Source organism: Aspergillus stella-maris, assembly GCF_047715825.1.
Source record: "Aspergillus stella-maris strain CBS 113639 unplaced genomic scaffold BDV14scaffold_73, whole genome shotgun sequence".
Lineage (NCBI taxonomy): Eukaryota > Fungi > Ascomycota > Eurotiomycetes > Eurotiales > Aspergillaceae > Aspergillus > Aspergillus stella-maris.
The window spans coordinates 79,593-97,446 of record NW_027396867.1 but is presented as its reverse complement, the minus strand read 5'-3'; the positions used below and the strand labels follow the sequence as shown (position 1 = coordinate 97,446).

Genomic DNA, 17,854 nt, shown 5'->3' with positions numbered 1-17,854 from the left:
TCAACATTACCTACACAAAACGGCCCATGTCTATCAAGAGCGGCGGCAAATACTACAGTTACTGTAGGAGCGCATCACATCCTCCGAGAAACGGCAACCCAAAAAAGTGGAAGTGTTCCAGAGGTTGAGGGGCATGGATGGATCGTGGGAGAAGTTTAGCCAAATCTGCGAGCCTCGGAGTCAGGCATAGTTACCCGACCAATCAGAAAGGAGGATCGTCCGCTTGCAGTCACAGGAATGCAGGCGGTGAAGACAAGGCGCACCAAAGCCTGCACGATTTGCAGGGAGCTTAGTTGCCGTGGGTTTTGGCTGGTTTCGCTCGGTCTGGATCCTGGATCTAGCACGCGGGATCTCAACCAGAGACAACTCAATTGGAAATATACGATATGTAGGATGTTGATAATAGTGAACACAAAATGTTGTTTAGTCTGGAATGTATACTGTGCAACCTCTATAACATTTTATTGTGCTCAGCCGCGTTGTGCCGCAGATCGTCGATTTTTAGTCTATGACGTAACCTTCTCGTGTGCAGGCTCTTATCGCCGCCAAGTCTTCAAAGAGCTGAGGGGAGTTAAAATATATATCCCGAGTACAGAGTAAACAAAGCGGGCTGATCATGCTCGACGTTTCGGGATCTCAGGAGCAGGCACAACAATATACATCACGAATAATAGTAATAGTTTAGCTCATATTGAAATAAAGCTATCAAAACCTCAACTGTGCTGGATTCAAGCTCAAAGGTGCACTAGTTTTGCTTCTTGTTGCAATAAAGACCTGGTTAGTTTAGCGTCACGTACGGCGAATCTGGGAGCTCAGATGACGCCCCGTGCGTCTCCTGCCGCCACAAATCCAACGGCCCTGCAGCTGGACCTTGGACAGCTTCAGAGGATCTCCCCCTCCATTCCAGCTGCGCCATCCGGAGCTTGCGTTATTTAAACGGCAAATCGCCAGCCCCATTACCAAGCCTTGGGTTTCTCCTAATCTATCTGAAAGAGCCCGCCGAAGGTCGTCCAACTCCTGGTCATGCGACGCGGCACTCATCCGAAACCGAATAATTGCTCCTAAATCTGTCGGCTCCCGCGAAAATGCTTTAAAAACCAGCTTTTGCCTCCTCGTTGATTCGCAACGCGTTTCGAAATCATGCTGGCCTCTCTCCTTCGGCCCAAGAAGAGGCGAGATTACGCGCAGAACTTAACCTTCGCGACACCGTACCCTACCGACGAGTCGCGATGGCCTTTACTGGGCGAGAACATTGGATACAATGGGTTTCATGAGCCGCAGGCTCAGGAAGAAGATACCGAAGATGAGACCATCGAGGACGAAGATGCCGACGGCGAAGATGAGGGCATTCCGATAGAGTCGTCGCCTCTTCTTCCGATATTTTCTGCGCCTCACCTAGGTATGGTTGGTCCTTTAAGATCGCGCAAACATTTTTACTAACTGCTGCTTTTCCAGACGTCCTCCCGGTCTACGACATCACGCACGCTATTCGAGCCTTGATAATATCGCATTGCGAAACGACGTTGACATGGGACCAACTACGCTCGCCTCAAATATCGCAGTTTTTAGTCAAGCCGATACAACAAAAAATAAAAGCAATGCACTTTTCTAGGGCTACATTATATGCTCTAATGACGAATTGCCTACAATTTGATCGCGAAGTGCACCTGAGCCCAGGAAACAGCGGCACCAACCACACGAGGTCGATGGTGAGCGAACTCCTCGCTATAAAGTTGCTCAGGGACTACACAACGCGCGAGTTGATCGATGCTCTTTCCTATGATTTCTATCCGTTACAGGGTCAAAAGATGGAGGACGTGAACCGCAAGTGGACTTCCGCCTCTGGGGCAGCTCGCATTTCCTGTCTCGAAATTGCTATTCGTGCTCAAGCAAAACGGTTCCTATCTCACCCCCTCGTCGTCAAGCAGCTGGAAGCCATCTGGGCAGGTACCATTGTCTTTCATTCGGCTGCTGACAGTCTTCATCGCTCATCTGCACAAGCCCGTTTCTCCAGGGGCCAGACCACTTACGGGGCCATTCCTAACAGGAATGGAACGAGGCTATCAGATAAGAAGAACTCGACCAGCACTCCAAGCCTCAGGCGATCTGTAACGCTTTATGATCCTCGCGATGCGTCCCTGTTTAAGCTGTCTCGTCTAAGGGTACCTCGGTACAGGCAATTTCTATCCACGTTGTCCTTTGCTGTTCTTCTTGGTCTTTTCCTCGCCGTACTCAAAGAGCGCAGCATTGGTATTTCTCCATTGGAGCTTGTGTTTTGGTTCTGGAGCGCGGGGTTTATGCTTGATGAGATTGTGGGTTTTAACGAACAAGGCTTCAGTCTCTACCTCATGAGCTTCTGGAACGTCTTTGACCTCGGAATTCTGGTCCTTTTGTTCTGCTACTATTGTATGCGGCTTTACGGAGCTCTTATGCCGTATACCCAGAAGCAGGCCGTCGCAGAGAGGGCGTACGATATTCTCGCTGCAAATGCAGTCCTCCTCTTTCCGCGTCTGTTCTCGATACTGGACCACTATCGCTACTTTTCTCAACTTCTTATCGCATTTAGAATCATGGCTTCTGATTTAGTGGCGGTCTTTGTCTTGATTGTCATTGCGTGCAGTGGTTTCTTCGTCGCCTTCACTTTGTCGTTCAGCAGTGGCCAGGACCAGACCCCCGAATTCATCGCCTATGCTCTGTTCCAGATGCTAATGGGGTTTACTCCTGCTGCTTGGACACTTTGGGATGAATACAACTTCCTCGGAAGGGTGATCCTGACAATGTTTCTCTTCATTTGTCATTTTGTCGTCGTTACGATCCTGATCACGGTTCTCACAAATTCGTTTATGAGAATTGTACAAAACGCCAATCAGGAGCATCAGTTCCTGTTTGCCGTTAATGCCATCTCCATGGTCAAGTCTGATGCGCTGTTTTCATATGTTGCACCAACCAACATTTTCGCTTGGATGATCACACCTCTACGCTGGATGATTCCTCTCAGGCAGTATGTGCTGCTTAATCGGACAATCATCAAAATAACACACCTTCCTATTCTGTTCACTATCTGCGCCTATGAGAAAGTCATTCTGGGTCCGCAAATGATTGATTCAACGGATCTCATTGATACACCAGTCAGATCTGAATTCAAGGCCGAAGATCGTCCACGACCCCGATTTAGGGCCTTAAGCACCCGCGTTTCACGGTTGATTCGAGAACCGTCCGTCGCGACTTTCCAACAAGACCGGGCCCTGGCCGAGGTGTTTCGGCAGCCGAATCGGAGCCCTGTCAGAGCCATTCAGAGGAAGAACCATCTTGTTGACAACTGGATGCAGGATATGGGATCAGGCTCGGTTCACCCGCCCGATGAGCAAGATGCCGATGAAGTCGAAAGGCTGGAGCGCTTACCTAAAGTGCAGCCACCCTTCCGGCGCAAGCAAGCTCGCAGTCTTCTGGATTTCACAGGGTCAATTGCCTCCCAAACTGAGGACCGCATGCCACAGGCTATTTCTTCCCCTGTTACACCGCGTAATGGCCGAAGCTTCCTGACAAAGATGAACCGGCGGCTATCGCACCATACGGACATCGAGGGTGATAATGAGCTTACGAGCGACGACAACCGCAACAAAGCCGAACGGGATGCAAGTCACAAAATCTCTAGTAGCAGCTCGAGTTCCTCTACTGGGATTCAAGGTAAAGCTACACCGAAATTCTATAGTTCACGGCCGTCTACAGCAAAACGCAAGTCTCGCAAGAACAGTCCAAACCGCTTCGCACGACACCATTCACGAAACCCATCTGGTGGCACAATACTGTATAACCCTGTTTCATCCAGCCACGATGGAGATAGTGATGGTGATTCACCCTCGATTCAACCTAGACCGAGAATTGTACCAAGCCATTCCTTCTCGGTGGCTTCTGCCCAACGAAATCCCCTCGACCGAAGACACAGCCTGGATAATGGCAGAAGCCCTAGCGGAAACATGTTCCGATCAAACCCTATGTCTGTCCCGAACATTGGCAACTTTCTCGGGTCTCATCATGGTTCATGGCGGGGTGAAGCACCTATGCTTGATGTTCTCGGCTCAGATCTCGGTGACGGCAAAGCAATTGCCCACGATTTTGTTGGAGGGGCACCGTCGAGCTTCACCACCCAAATGGCCTATGCAACTGGTGGCATACCGCGCAGAGGTAGCCCTAACAGGAGCCAGGATATTCTGGGTAAGCTCGTCCTGGCCCGGATGAACAATATCGAAGAGGGATTCCGTGAGGTCATCAAAGAAGTCAAAGACCTTCGTTCTAGCCGCAATCAACCCCGTGCTGAAGATCAGAGGACTAGCCAGCGCGACAAGCGACGGCCAGAGAAGAAGAAGAAAGCTCCAGGATCCCGGAAGAGCAAGACGAGCGAGGGGGCTCGTACGGCAGAGCCGACTTTGGTGTCTCCTGAAACCGGTTCTGGTACTGATTAAAGCGATGGCTTTATGATGATCTCCCATTTTGCCGCGCAAGCATGTCCCATTTTCTTACAATTGTACATTTACTTGGGTGGCTGTCTCACTATGCTTTCTGGTTTACATATTGCGTTGCTAGACCGATTTTCGGTATGACTCAGATTTAGATTCTATGCTTAATGAAAATAACGAATTTACGGCTTCCAGAGACTTGTTCGATGACGTTCTTGGTAGTAGAAATGGTATACTATGTCTAGTCATTAACCCCGTATTGCTATTTCAAGGAAATACTCTCAGAAAGTGCCAGGACTATGCAAGCCAGATCACATGCCAGCAGGCATCCAGTGTTACTCGAGCGGCACAGCAAGGCTGCCATCTTCAACGCCCGAGTCCGCCAACCATATTGTTGCTCACTCAGCCTCATCTGTACCTCTCTTCCTACAGGGCCCGCCACCTCTCGGGTCACCCTCACTTACCTCCAAATCTGACTGATCTCAACATTCTCAAGCAATTCTGAGATAGACTGCTCCTACTGCTACTCTTGGTTCTTTGTTCTTGCTCTAGCAAATCCCCATACCCGTCCTCATAAGCTCCTGCCTAGCGCGCACCCCTCCAGTTCAGGGACACATAGCAGGATTCACCTCTGCTTCTACTATGAGCGCCTCCGAGCTAGAACAGCTCCTCTTTTTCAAAGATGCCGACACCCTGGCCTTCATTGACTCTCCATCCTACAAGTCGAATTATTCCCTGAATCCTAGCTGTGTTCAGTCCATCGGCCACAGAATTCACAGCCAGAAGCTCCTAGCAACAGGCTCTCCGGTCCTTACGCAGCTATTCGATGCAAAAGTGCAACAGCGGAACATCAAGCGCCGTGGAGGACTGCCTGAGGGTATCAAATACATCATCGATCTTACACCTCCTTCTACAGAGGACGATGCTGTTCTTCAGTTAACGGAGCTCTCCTGTCCACTTGGGATCAGAACATGGGCGGAGTCGTTTCCCCGTTGGGAACTTCCCGCTGCGTGCGTCAAAGGCATTGACACGATAGACAATCCTGCGCAGAATGATCGAGTTCATGCCATCGGTCTTCCTGAATACTCACCGTCGAGACATCGCGCGGGGATTGTCCACATCCTGCAATTACTAGAAGGCTCCATCCCTGTTCTTGATACTCCATGCAAGCTCTGGACATTCTTCGCCGTGGCAAAACTTTACGAAATTGCAACTATGCCCCAAATCAGCGTGCGGATCATGTCTTGGATTTATGAGGGAAACAACAAGCGCCTGATTGAGCTGCATCCGGAGATCACTTATCGAATAGCCAAAGGCATTCAGTGCGCACACCTCTTGCAAGACTCGTTCTCCGTACTAGTGGGAGAGGAGGCTTTGCTACTTCTACGCAACTCGAGCGCACCAACGCCTAAGAAGCAGCAGATCACCGTCCATGGAAGACCCCAGGAAGCGTTGGACGATGACGACGTACAGCGCGTCCAGTATGCCGGTGAATCGTTTTTAGGCCATGTCCTTGAACGGTTTGTTGAACTTGTCGGAGACGAAATGCGCTGGCTAAACGATTGCCCTCAAATGCGGACTGTGCTGTCCTACCAATTTCATTCCCCAATGGAGGATGATATTGTGCAGGATCTCATTGACTGTCTGAAGGCTTTTTTACGGAATTCTATTCTTGCGGTTCTCGACCAGCACAGCTCGACTTGGTTTCCTACGAGTTACAAGTCCCTAGCCACTGGGAAGTACCCGACCGATGAATACTTCGACGTCTACGGTTCTTTAGACTTGAAAGAGCGCATATTGTCGAGGACGTTCTGGCACAACCTCCGTAGAAAAATGTTTTCCGACCACGATGGCACACTCTTTGCTGTGCCTGTAGAGACCACGCTCGCCAAGATGGGTCGCAACATTGGAGCCTTCAAAAACCAACACAACGCAGTTATCAGAGAGGTGACTGTAGTAGAGCTGCGACGCAGGGCCAAAGATTTCAATGCGCTTGTTGATCCTCTGTCTCAACCAATGCAACGTCAGTTCTATTTCAGGGATTCTCGAGCGCCATCCGATATATGTAATCGAGGATTTACGATACAAGATTTCCTTGAGGAGGCCGAGTTCTTCTGCGCGGCATTTGCCAAGGGTATGTTCGGATCTTATCAAGATGAGACGAAGTACGACCTCACGGACACGCTCACGTATCTCACGGAAAAGGAGTTGAAATATCTTCCCTTGTGGGCTGGCGGATGCGACGACGGCACTGGTGGCGTGTACGCCGAGCAAGTACCTTTTGCTGAGACAGATGGGTTTTCCGCCCCGGGTCCATCTATTCACACAGGCAGTGCTGCCCCATCAGAGGTTCCATCTATCGACTCGTTTCTCGAGAGCACAGTCCATGGCGCATCTCACAGGGCTACCGAAGGAGTCACCAGTGAAGTTTTTTCCATCGATTCAGGAGTTATGTCTGAGTCAGACAACCTGAGCCTAGCGGGCACTGCAGACTTTCAGAGGGTCGACATTGACAGTGAACCTTTTACCAATGCAGATTTTCGGAAGGTGGACGATGAGCTTTCTATGGCGCTGGATTCATCGGCGGATGATGATGACGACGTATTCTTTGACAGCGACGGTGAAAGCGATAGTGATGATACCGTCGTCCTCGAGAACGCCGATGACAGTGAGATTAGTGAGTTCGAAGAGTTGAATTTGGACGAGGAAAGGGAGCAACGTCTACCCATGAGGGAGAAGAACGCTGTTGCTTGAGCGACGACGCAGCTGTGACACAACTTGCTTTCCATGGAAAAATGCCATAGCTAGAATAGTTTAACGACCGCAATGAAAATCATGACCGTGAACTATCTTTGTGATGTGAAGACCGAAGAATGAAGGTGTGTATAATCTGGGGCAGATAGACACGTGACAGTAGTGGGCGGAGGCCTTGGCCTCATCGACGTCACGGAACAGAAACACGCAGCTCCGGCATCCTTATTCAACTTCAATCTCGCTCTGAGCTCCACATACCAGCGGCTCTTTCTGGAACAACTTTACTCCTAATATCAACATTTGATAGAGCGTATCCATCCTCAAAGCTCCAGACTCGCCCACCATGGCTTCCTCATCAAAGCCATCGAGCTTCCTGCTCTAGTAAGTTCCCACCATTCGCTCTCCGCATACAGCGCATCGCATCGCATCGCACCGCACCGCACCGCACCAAAGCGCAAATAACCTCTATCATTCAGCCCATGAAACTAACCTCCATCTTCCAGCTCATGCATTGCCCACCGCAGCACAATCCTAGCCGAACACTCCGCCCCCGGCTCCTCCTCATCAGCCGCCTCCTCCCTCGCCTCAATAATCCTCCCCAAAATAAGCCACGACAGTTCCCAAAAACTCACGTATACCCATGAGCGCCTATTCGTGCACTATATCTCCGACTCGCCTTCTGGCCCCGCGTCGGGCTCAACGTCCGAACCATCCTCCTACGCACCGCTAAGTTATATCGTTGTCGCGACGGCGGAGCAGGGACGCCGGATTCCATTCGCTTATTTGCTCGAGATGAAGAGGAAGTTCCTGGCTACGTACCCGCCGAGTAATATGGATTATGGGTCTTTGCCTGCGTACGGATGCGCGGCGTTTAATGGAGATTTACGCTCGTTGCTGCAGACGTTTAACACGGCGCCGCCGGCGGATTCATTGGCTAGTGCGAGGAAGGAGATTGATAGTGTTAGGGATATTATGACGGAAAATATTGAGCGGGTTCTTGAAAGAGGAGAGCGCATTGATTTGCTTGTTGATAAGACGGATCGATTGGGTGGGAGTGCACATGATTTCCGGATGAGGAGTCGTGGGCTACGCAGAAGGATGTGGTGGAAGAATACGAAGCTTATGGTGCTTTTGGTCGTGGTTGTGGTGTTTTTGGTGTATCTGTTTGTGGGGATGGGATGTGGGTTGCCGGGCTGGGGAAGGTGTGTTGGATAGATGGTTTATATCCTCAGCAGGTGGTGATTGAGGATATCTACTCGCTCACATTGGTCAAGCAGTCTGAGCCAGCGGTGGAGTAATGCATGGGATTGATGCCACAGTATGTCAGGTAGATGGGAGCTTGTCTTTTGGTTCCTTACGTCTCATGATGTGTCAACTAGCAGTCCTTTCATTATGTAACAATATCACTTGTTTCAAGAGCAAAGAGCACAATCGATACAAGATGAGAGTCGAGGTGTACCTATCTCTTGTAGAAGGCCTCCCGTATCAGGGTCTATCCTGCAAATATACATATGAATCCGTTGAACGACACATGCAGATAAGTAAAGAAGAACAAATGACGAAAGGAGTCCGGATTTTATTGAACGTTGACATCACATTATGGATTTTAGTATCCATAGGTACCCAAGGCCCTTTCTCAAATACCATGGCTACAAACTCAACCAACTAGCCGACTCACAATCTACAATGATTTACGAAAGTATGTATCTCACCTTCAAACTCGCAGCGTCCTTGCCATAGTGAGTAGCTCAGTGCGAGTCTGCAAGCGAGGCAGAGTTATTTCTGGAGATCCAGAATCTGCCATTTCTTCTACGCCAACCGTATACCTCATCAATCATGGGTTGTGGAAAGATGAGGAGATAATTTGGCGAAATGCATGGGAAGGGAAAGGGGGTGTTGGGAAAGAAAAGGAGAAGGGATGCAACTGCGTTTGGCGCAGCATGTGGACCGGTCATGGGATCGTTGCTTCATTCGTATGATAGGGATCAGGACAGGTCTGGTCGTAGCAGGTATATTTCTTTTTTGATCTGATGTTGCTCATTTAAGAGGATCAAGAACAAGAATTCTCTGATGAAGAAATCTCATTGTAGTACTCCCACGCCATATCATCCATAGGAAAACACAAAATGCAAGTCCGTCCCAGTTTTAGCCAGCCACAAACCAACCCACGCGCAAAATTTATTTATAATCATAAATTTACGCGGACTTGGCCTTGACGGCCTCACGACCCTTGCCGATGCGCTCCAGAATCTGCTCACGGTCCTTGTCGAGCTTGAGCTTGGTGATGACGACCTTGGACGGGTGGATGGGGAGGGGAACGCTCTGGCCGTTGGACTTCTCGCGGACGACACGCTCGACGTGGACAGCCCACTTCAGACGGTAGACGCTGGTGATCTTGCCCTCACGGCCCTTGTTGGTGCCGCGGACGATGGTGACCTCGTCGTCCTTGCGGATGGGGATGGAGCGGACCTGTGTGTTAATTCCGTCAGTCCTGGTTCTCTTTCCAATTCACTTGTGTCCCAGCCATGTCATGGGGTTTCCTCCTCTTCCTCTTCCAGAATTTGAATTTCGGAGTCGCTCATGTGTTCATCGGTAAAAGGGTTTGCAGGGATGGAAGGCGTACGTTGTGCTTCTCACGGAGTTCCTTGGAGAGAGGGGCGCTCATGATAACACGGCGCACGCTGGAGGGAGCATTGAAGTGCGCCTTGCGCGACTTCCGGCGCGAAGAGGAGATTGCTATTCAGAGAAAGATCCATCAGTATATATCCATAGCGAGGTTGGCGTAAAGACAGAAGATAGTTTCAGGTTGTCGCGGCCGTGATCGAATAATGTCCATCCACCATCACACATCTTCCCATCACGACGCACAAAAGCAACGAAACGCAGGCGAGTCGAGGAATTGTCGATAAACGTACCCTGGTTTGTGACGGCCATTTTTCCGAGTCTCCTTTCGTGATATGACCGGACTCTGGAGAAGGGGTCGTGGTGTTGTCGTCGTTTGTCGTCGGAGGACCTTCAATTTTCACACGACTGCCACTGAGTTAGCCGAAAATGTGGGCGAGCCCAAGTGTGCGTCACATGACCCTCCGCTAAGCCTAGGGCTGGCGGCCGTGGTTTGATTGGTCGCCGGCGGACCACGCTGCCAGGTTGACCGCCTGCTTGATCGAGTCATATAGTTCAGCTGACTAAGAGCGACGCCCCGAAAAGCGTGCTAAATCGCGTCGAGGGGAGTTGCGCAGAATCCGGAGTCGCGGCCTGGTGGTTCTGGGAATGAAGTGAGAAGTTTTGCGCAAGCAGTCGCGAGCAGAAACAAGAAGAACAACACCGTCGCATCCAAATCCCTTTGTAGCTTCGTTATGCGCAGACCCGCTGATTCGCCGCTTCGACCTCGAAATACTCAGTCCCCCTCGGCGTCGTTTGTCACTTCCGGCGAACGGGCTCTCGTCTCAAAATGGCAGACGAGCAATTCCTCTGGCTCGACTACCCGCATCTGAGTCAAGATTCCCCTCGTGTCGTCGAGAAATCAAACGCCCAGTGGCGGAGCCCGTTCTATAACTCGTCCTCAAGCTCGAACCTCCAGACGCCGATGAACAACAACACCACCCAGTCTCAGTACTACCCGTCATATCAGCAACAGGACGAATCATACATACGTCTAGAGGACGTCCTACCGTACACTTCATATCGGTGGGGAACTCCGTCCGCGCGCGAGTACTCCAGACAGACAGCCTACACTGACAACACGTCGGGGATACAGTCGTCCACTGCCTCGATCCCGAACCAGTCACCGGAACGCCCAGCAGCTTCAGATCGCCAGCTCCCGGCTCCGATGCCACAGCACTCTACGGATCCTTCTCTCGCGAACGACGTAAACTCGGGTCACGATGCAAAGAGGCGGCGGTTAGACCCGCCGGTGGCTTCACAAGCCTCACAAGCTTCACAAGCCTCACAGCAGCCTATGTCTGTACCAAGGGTTGCCTCTCCAGCGTACTCGCAGGTTCGATCTAAGCCCGTGCCGCAGGATACTCGATATACTTCACAGTACAATATGTCCAATTCTTCGGGCATTTCAGGAACCTTCAACTCACAACAGACTACAACGCAGACCACAGCTCAGCCGTCAGTGCAGCGCACATCCCAGCAAGCTCCCCGGGCAGGGTCTCAGTACTTTCCGCCAGCTCAGACACGGCCTACAGGGCAGACAACGCAATGTACTGCTTCACCGGCAACTTCACAAGGTTCAACAGCACGCGCCTCCCAGTACGCTTCACAAGCCCAGTCAAAGCCAGCTTCACGAGCCCCGTCAAGTGCTAACCCACAAACTACCGCGCAGCAGATCGCGCGACGCAATTCTCAATACGCCTCACCCAAAGGCTCTGCCCAGTCTCTCCCACATACCGTTGCCCCGCCAGCTACGCAGGTCACGGCGCATCAAAATCCGCAAAACATACCTAGACCCCATTCGCAGTACAACTCTCCATTTTCTACCGCCGAAAGTCTTCCACAAACAATCGCGCCCACAGATACTCAGATAAGGCCACCACAAATTTCTCAATACTTTTCACACCCTTATCCTTCGCCACAATTTCGAACGCAGAGTCTCCCACAGGAAGACCAGAAGCCTGCTACAAAGCCATCACAGGCCGCGCAACCTTCAAAACCTTCACAGGCGACACCAAAAGCCGGATCCAAACCCAAATCGCAGCCTGCCCCAGTGTCAAAATCGCAACCTACATCTAAGCCTTCGCCCGTCATACCCGCTGCAAGACAACCAACCCAGTCGGCCACCCCGCCTATACAAAACAAGGCACATCAGGCTATACCACCACAAAGGCCTCCTTCTACACGGACAATACCACCGGCACCTGCTTCAGGTCCACGTCCGCAGCCGTCATCGCACACGCCACAAGCACCACTACCGCAAACGGCGCCGGGTCCGCAAGGTCCGCAAGGAAACTTCACAACTTTCGCATATCAACCGCCCAATCCTACAGATAGGACACATCTGAAACGCCGGCATGATATAGTCAGCCGTTTCAACGAGGCGGATGCTGCCAAAAAGCTTGCATATGATCCGAAGACTATCGCGCGCGATGTCCTCATTGCGGCTAGCCGTCACCCAACAGAGCCCACATTGAATCATCATCTTTTCCGCCTCCGCGATGTGTTCACTGCCGTGGACATGACCTCTGACTTGGCGACACTTAGATGGGATCTAGTAGACCCCGGTACGCCGTCACGTGACGCACAGGCGCGGGCCCGCGCTCCTCCGCCAGCTCCCATGCAAACCAGCCAAACGGCCCCACCACCCGCAGTTCAAGTGCCCGTCAACAACATTTCTGCTCCGCAACCTCCAGTTCACCAGCAACACCGTCCCCCGCAGCCTCTCCAACAAGTTCAGCTACCGCCTCCGCCCCCTCAACAGCCAAAGCCGCAAGCCCAACCGCAGATTCAAGTTCAAGCTCAGCCTCAGCCAGCGCCTTCACCAGTATCTCGGCCTCCACCTGGAGCTCACACTCCGAGTACGCCGAATACAATGGAGAAGAAACGTCGCGGTCGGCCGCCTGGAAGCACCAACAAGCCCAAGGTTGCTATCGCAGCTCCAGTGGAGCCGTCAGCACCTACTACCACTTCGTTTCCTGTTTATGCCTGCAAATGGGGCATTTGTCAAGCTGAACTTCACAACCTTGAGGGGCTCAAGAAACACATCTTTAAGATCCACGTTTCGAAACAGATAACCTGCGGATGGAGAGGCTGCGCGTTTACGGGGACTCTGCCGGCTGCGAATTTAATGAAACACGTCAAAGAGAAGCACCTTAACGCTCTTGCGTGGAAACTGGGTGACGGGCCCACTGTGCCTAAAAGTGGTGAGAAAGCACGATGATCGCTTTTGAAGAAGATTAGACGCGCGTATTTGACAAGTTCTGTGATTATTAACCTCTCTATTCCCCATTGGAATTACAGTCGATCGGAATTCTAGCGCAAACACAGTGCCGGTGACGATTCCGGGATCTAACCAGCCCGGCAACGAGGACTTCCTTATTTTTCCAGCCGACTATCGCTCAATTCGTGCCTTCAATAAAGTTCACGGAAAAATTTCGCAGCAGGAGAAAGCCCGGGAGATTTTCAAGGCCGTACAGCGGTTGAAGGAACATATTGGTATCGGATTGGACCCGGGTGGGTGTGAGCTCGCTACTCCTCTGCGCAATCAGAGGGTTAGCGATGAAGAGGATGTTTACGAAGTGGAGTCGATATCTTAATCTTTTTTGATTTCGCTGCATGGCGCATTACTATAGTATTTCATTGTTTTTGCAGGGCATGGCGTGCAGGTGTTGAGTCTTATGGGATACCCCAATTTGCGGTCGTCTAGTCGTTTAGAACTCTGTACATTAGTTGCATACGGCGGTTAATCAATCAACTGAAACCTTGCTAATCACACCAAATCATCGAATGTTTGCTTCCATTGCTGAAGGACACGAGAATAAATACATCAAGTAAGCCGTTGCCGGAACAGCCTGGAGATTACCGGTCCTTTCCACTTCCTGCTCCCGACGAGCCGCCAGCGGCCACCGTAGCTGTTGTGCGAGAGTTGTCTGTCGAGCTAGTCTTGGAACTCTTGAGTGTGTTTGCGGTCTCTTCGTCGTCGTCTTTAGCGTTGACCTCGAGAAAGTGGTAGAGGACGATCAACATCATTGCGCAGGAGCCGAGGAAGACGGCGAGTTTGTGGAGGTCGTTGTCGGTGATCATTGTGAATTACGATTTGCAATGCACGTCTCGGATTTGAAGATATAAGCGCTGCGAGGGAACGGTTGCCCGTGTAAGGAGTGAAGCACGTCGCTGGATGCCACGTTGATGGTTAGCTGGGGACGTAAGAGCAGCAAAGGGAGGTGGTATGCAATTGTCCGCGACTGAATTGCGTACCTGACTGAGTATTAAGAGAATCGGAAGCTGAGCGACCGCAACAGCAACAGGCAAAAGGGCAATATTGTGATTGTATGGGAGCGCTAGAGTATCGTCGTCAACGCTGTGAGAGGGCCGTCCAAATTGGGTATCACGGGCAGTAGCACAAGGACATAATTAGCTAATCAGGCGGCATTATTTGAGCATTAATTGAACGGCGGGGAGCTTCCTCCGTTGACCTCCAATACTTCTGCAACCATCATCAATCTCACCGAATAGCCATCGAGGGTGTCATTCGCAGGTTTCATTGCTATAGCCGCCTGGGCCCATTCAGGACCGTTGTCGTGTCCCTCTTGAATCTCTTGTCTAACCTTCAAGGTTAGTCGCATCCAAAGAAGGTCAGAGGGTGCCACCAGCCCAGTTTGTAACCGGGCCGTTGCAGCACCCTGAGAAATTCTGATCTACTCTCTGGTGAATACCTTTCTCCGGGCTTTTGTTCCTTCTCTCTTTCATCCCTCTTCCTCCTCGATTTGCTGGGGAGTCGTCTGATTGCGATTGTTGAAGCTTTCTTAATTGTGCCATCCCCGCATTTTAGCTTCGGCCTCGATCTCGAAGGTTTTAGTGTCCACTGGACCTTTTTCCTGCACTCGAGGGGAAACCTGCCTTAGGTTACCGCCCCCTGCATATATGCCGGCTCTCCTATTGCTACAATTGGGCCCTCCAGGAGGTTTCTCATCGACTACAGTACCAAGATCAAGATGAACGAGCAATTCATGCCTCCAAAGGCATTCACCCAGCCGCGGGGTTCCGGGCCTTCGCTTTTGGCCTGCCTTTTATGCCGCCACAAGCATCTGAAGTGTGATGGGGGCATGCCCGTCTGTAGTCGCTGCGCGACAACGGGTGCAGAATGCCAGTATACCCCATCACGGCGAGGGTACAAAGGGCCATCGAAGAAGCGACGGGCCAATCCTTCCTCACCAGAGCAGTTGCCGGTTGACATTGCACCTACATTCGATCCAAACATTGGCTTCTATGATGTGCCCACTGATTGGAGTTCGTTCAATCCCTACCCCTACGTACCTACGGCAACTCTTCCTGCTTCGACGTCTTCCGGAAGTAGTCCCCAATTTATTGAACAGCCTGCGGTTTCACAACAAGTTCTCACGAGGAATGCACCTTTGACTCCAGAGTCAGCCTCTTCGACATCGAATGATGGATACCTTGTCGACATCTATTATCAAAATTTCCACCCTTCGCATCCGATCTTGCCTCCCATCCGCTTTCTCTACCAAAGGCGTCTGGCGCCTTTCCTTGAGCAGGTCATCAAGTTTGTTGGCGCCCATTTTACATCCGCTGCCTCCAGTGAGACCTATCGTCCCAATATTGAGATAATTGTCATGGAACAAGAAGGATCGGTGGAAAAAGTCCAAGCACTCCTTATACTCGCAATTGTCCTGCATTCGCGGAACGAACGAGCTAAGGCTGGGGAATGTCTTGTTGCTGCTGTTGACTTGGCGTTTGAACTCGGTCTACATACCAGAGACTTTGCGATCACCATAGGCGAGGGTGATCCCATCCGAGAGGAGTGTTTGAGGCGTACCTATTGGGAACTGTTCATCATTGAGGCTATGCTAACGGCACTTGGGCTTCAGCCAACGCCTCGTACACATAACATACAGCTTGAGGTACCGCTCCCCTGTGAGGAACGAATCTATCAAGATGGGTTGGCACCGCCGCCTCCTCCAACGATCGAACAGTTCGATGAGCGTGTCTTTGCCGACGAAGAACGGGATTTCTCTTCTTATACGTACAGAATTGAAGCGGCGCGCATCCTTGGACGTGTCGTAGCCATCCAAGACCTAGTTGAAGGCCAACAGGACAAAGTTGAAGCTATAGATGCTCGAATCACCAGCTTCTTCCACCATCTTCCGGAATCGAAGATCGAGTATCTGCGTCCAGACGGGACCGTAGACGAGATGATGTTCCAAGCCACAATGGTTGTTAACGGAACGTCGATCTATCTCCACTTTCCCCGATCAGACTTACTTTCGTCCCCCGCCGTTGCGGCCGAAGTGATTTGCGGACACCACGGACCATGTTCCATCCCCGCATTCTCCCACCACGCCCACGCCATGAAAGCCGTCAAAGCAGCCAGCGAAATTTCCTCGCTCGCCTCCATTCGTATGCCCGTGGTTAAGCACACACCGTTCTTCATCTGCTCATTGGTCATGAGCTCTATCGTGCAGCTCGCCGCTTGCTCCGTGAAAGCGGGCCAGATGCCTGACCCTAGTCGGGATCGCTTGGCGCTAACCATCGGTGTGTTCAAGACGTTGGCCAACACCTGGGCGATCTCTCAGTCCATCATGCGGCAGGTCAAGGCAGTTGCTCGCGATGTCATGGATATGGGCTTGCGTCCGTCGATGGACCAGATTGATCTGAATACAGTTCTTGACAATGGCCGATTTTGGCTTCCGGAGGCGCTTTCAAGGTAATCATTATCCTTAAAATACTTGCATCTTGGTCTCGCTGTCTCGGTTGATAACTCCCATCTTACTATGATACCCCTCCGATATCTTTAATGACAATCTACGCTATCTTGAATACGAAATATATGGTCTACTGCTTATCCTTACTTTCATCGTGCACGAGTACTTTCCAATGCGTATCCAGGGTATATGAGGCAAGGATCTGATCAAGTTGGGGTTCCAACAATATCCCCGCACCTAGGCGAGTCTTGGAAAGATAGAGAAGATCCAGCGGAGGGATCCATTATGTTTCGAGCCAGACGAAACGAAATTTCAAAGTTTTCTCCTCGCCTAATTGATGCATTGTCACGGCAGTTCAAGGGATTTATCCGTCCAGTGGCTAACAAGTCCCCTTATCCGGCCGTTCGAAGCCACAATATAATATCACTATAAGCACGAGCGCAGAAAAATATTCCGCATATAAACCAAGCGTAAAAGACACTGGAAGATGCTGTGAAGAGATCGCCAATGGCCAGATGCAGAGTACTCGATGCGGAGCCTGTAAGAACACTCTATACCTAGCTGGTGGCATTGGCAGACTCCATACTGTTAAGGCATGCGAGGTGACGTGTATGAGCAAAGCCCTTCAGCAATCTAGCCCCAGATTTGCCGTGAAGCCACTAGCACTAGCCCTCGATTGGATCGCCGAGCATCCGGCCGATTCCAGCAGCGAAGCGTATACTTGAGCTTCAACTAAACCAGGTATACTAGCTTGTCAACCCCGCATGCTATCCGGGGTTCCGCTTACTTCCCCGCTATCCAAGCCCTACCTAGCTAGCTGTCTGCCCATCAATGGATCACTGCTTTCAAGGCTTCCAGTGAGACGTCCGATGGGAGTCTCACGTCTACAATGTTCAATGAGTGTCACTTAAGTCACCCTGGCTGTATCTTCCTCTACCGAATAACACACAACAGTACAGCTGCTCTACCAGAGCTAATTGTATCACGGCACTTCCCCCGTAAGCTCCTGCTACCCCCAGCCCAGATCACATCCACTAGCCAGGTAGCAGTCTTATCTGTGGGGTCTACCCCTGCTAGGGCATGTATAAGGACCAGAACAATAAGCATAACCCCGCAATGAGGATCTAGCGTGCCCGGTTTCTCCACCTGTCGGCTATCAAGAATAGTAGTCTGTTCTTTACTTTGTGGGGTTTAGTAATTCTTGGCTTAGGGAAGAGTACGTACTATCCTTCAAACGTGTAGGTAAAGGCGATCTTG

The 17,854-nt window shown here is 51.1% G+C and overlaps 7 protein-coding genes across 7 annotated transcripts; 5 read left to right on the top strand and 2 right to left on the bottom strand.

Annotated features, from left to right (window-relative positions):
• The first annotated feature begins 894 nt into the window (after nt 1–894).
• Nucleotides 895–4,656, top strand: BDV14DRAFT_136635 (uncharacterized protein). The gene is made up of 2 exons (XM_073766244.1): nt 895–1,399; nt 1,456–4,656. Exons 1-2 carry the CDS (start codon nt 1,141–1,143, stop codon nt 4,461–4,463), a joined length of 3,267 nt encoding a protein of 1,088 aa, XP_073623802.1. The 5' UTR covers nt 895–1,140; the 3' UTR covers nt 4,464–4,656.
• Nucleotides 4,657–4,664: 8 nt separating this feature from the next.
• On the top strand, nt 4,665–7,309 carry BDV14DRAFT_181755 (uncharacterized protein). Its single transcript, XM_073770109.1, has one exon. The coding sequence runs from the start codon at nt 5,100–5,102 to the stop codon at nt 7,209–7,211; it is 2,112 nt and encodes a 703-aa protein (XP_073623801.1). The 5' UTR covers nt 4,665–5,099; the 3' UTR covers nt 7,212–7,309.
• A 118-nt stretch (nt 7,310–7,427) lies between these two features.
• On the top strand, nt 7,428–8,693 carry BDV14DRAFT_136623 (synaptobrevin family protein). The gene is made up of 2 exons (XM_073766243.1): nt 7,428–7,592; nt 7,715–8,693. The coding sequence occupies exons 1-2, from the start codon at nt 7,555–7,557 to the stop codon at nt 8,424–8,426; spliced, it is 750 nt and encodes a 249-aa protein (XP_073623800.1). The 5' UTR covers nt 7,428–7,554; the 3' UTR covers nt 8,427–8,693.
• Nucleotides 8,694–9,407: 714 nt separating this feature from the next.
• On the bottom strand, nt 9,408–10,145 carry BDV14DRAFT_204341 (60S ribosomal uL24 domain-containing protein; the record flags this gene model as incomplete). The annotated part of the gene is made up of 3 exons (XM_073774506.1): nt 9,408–9,680; nt 9,835–9,947; nt 10,127–10,145. 3 exons carry the CDS (start codon nt 10,143–10,145, stop codon nt 9,408–9,410), a joined length of 405 nt encoding a protein of 134 aa, XP_073623799.1.
• A 291-nt stretch (nt 10,146–10,436) lies between these two features.
• BDV14DRAFT_181751 (putative C2H2 finger domain protein) lies at nt 10,437–13,648 on the top strand. Its single transcript, XM_073770108.1, has 2 exons — nt 10,437–13,078; nt 13,176–13,648. The coding sequence occupies exons 1-2, from the start codon at nt 10,663–10,665 to the stop codon at nt 13,469–13,471; spliced, it is 2,712 nt and encodes a 903-aa protein (XP_073623798.1). The 5' UTR covers nt 10,437–10,662; the 3' UTR covers nt 13,472–13,648.
• Nucleotides 13,578–13,958, bottom strand: BDV14DRAFT_204339 (dolichyl-diphosphooligosaccharide--protein glycosyltransferase subunit 4; the record flags this gene model as incomplete). The annotated part of the gene is made up of 2 exons (XM_073774505.1): nt 13,578–13,593; nt 13,738–13,958. The coding sequence occupies 2 exons, from the start codon at nt 13,956–13,958 to the stop codon at nt 13,578–13,580; spliced, it is 237 nt and encodes a 78-aa protein (XP_073623797.1).
• Nucleotides 13,959–14,332: 374 nt separating this feature from the next.
• BDV14DRAFT_136607 (Zn(II)2Cys6 transcription factor) lies at nt 14,333–16,695 on the top strand. Its single transcript, XM_073766242.1, has 2 exons — nt 14,333–14,582; nt 14,676–16,695. The coding sequence occupies exon 2, from the start codon at nt 14,870–14,872 to the stop codon at nt 16,601–16,603; it is 1,734 nt and encodes a 577-aa protein (XP_073623796.1). The 5' UTR covers nt 14,333–14,582; nt 14,676–14,869; the 3' UTR covers nt 16,604–16,695.
• The last annotated feature ends 1,159 nt before the right edge of the window (nt 16,696–17,854 follow it).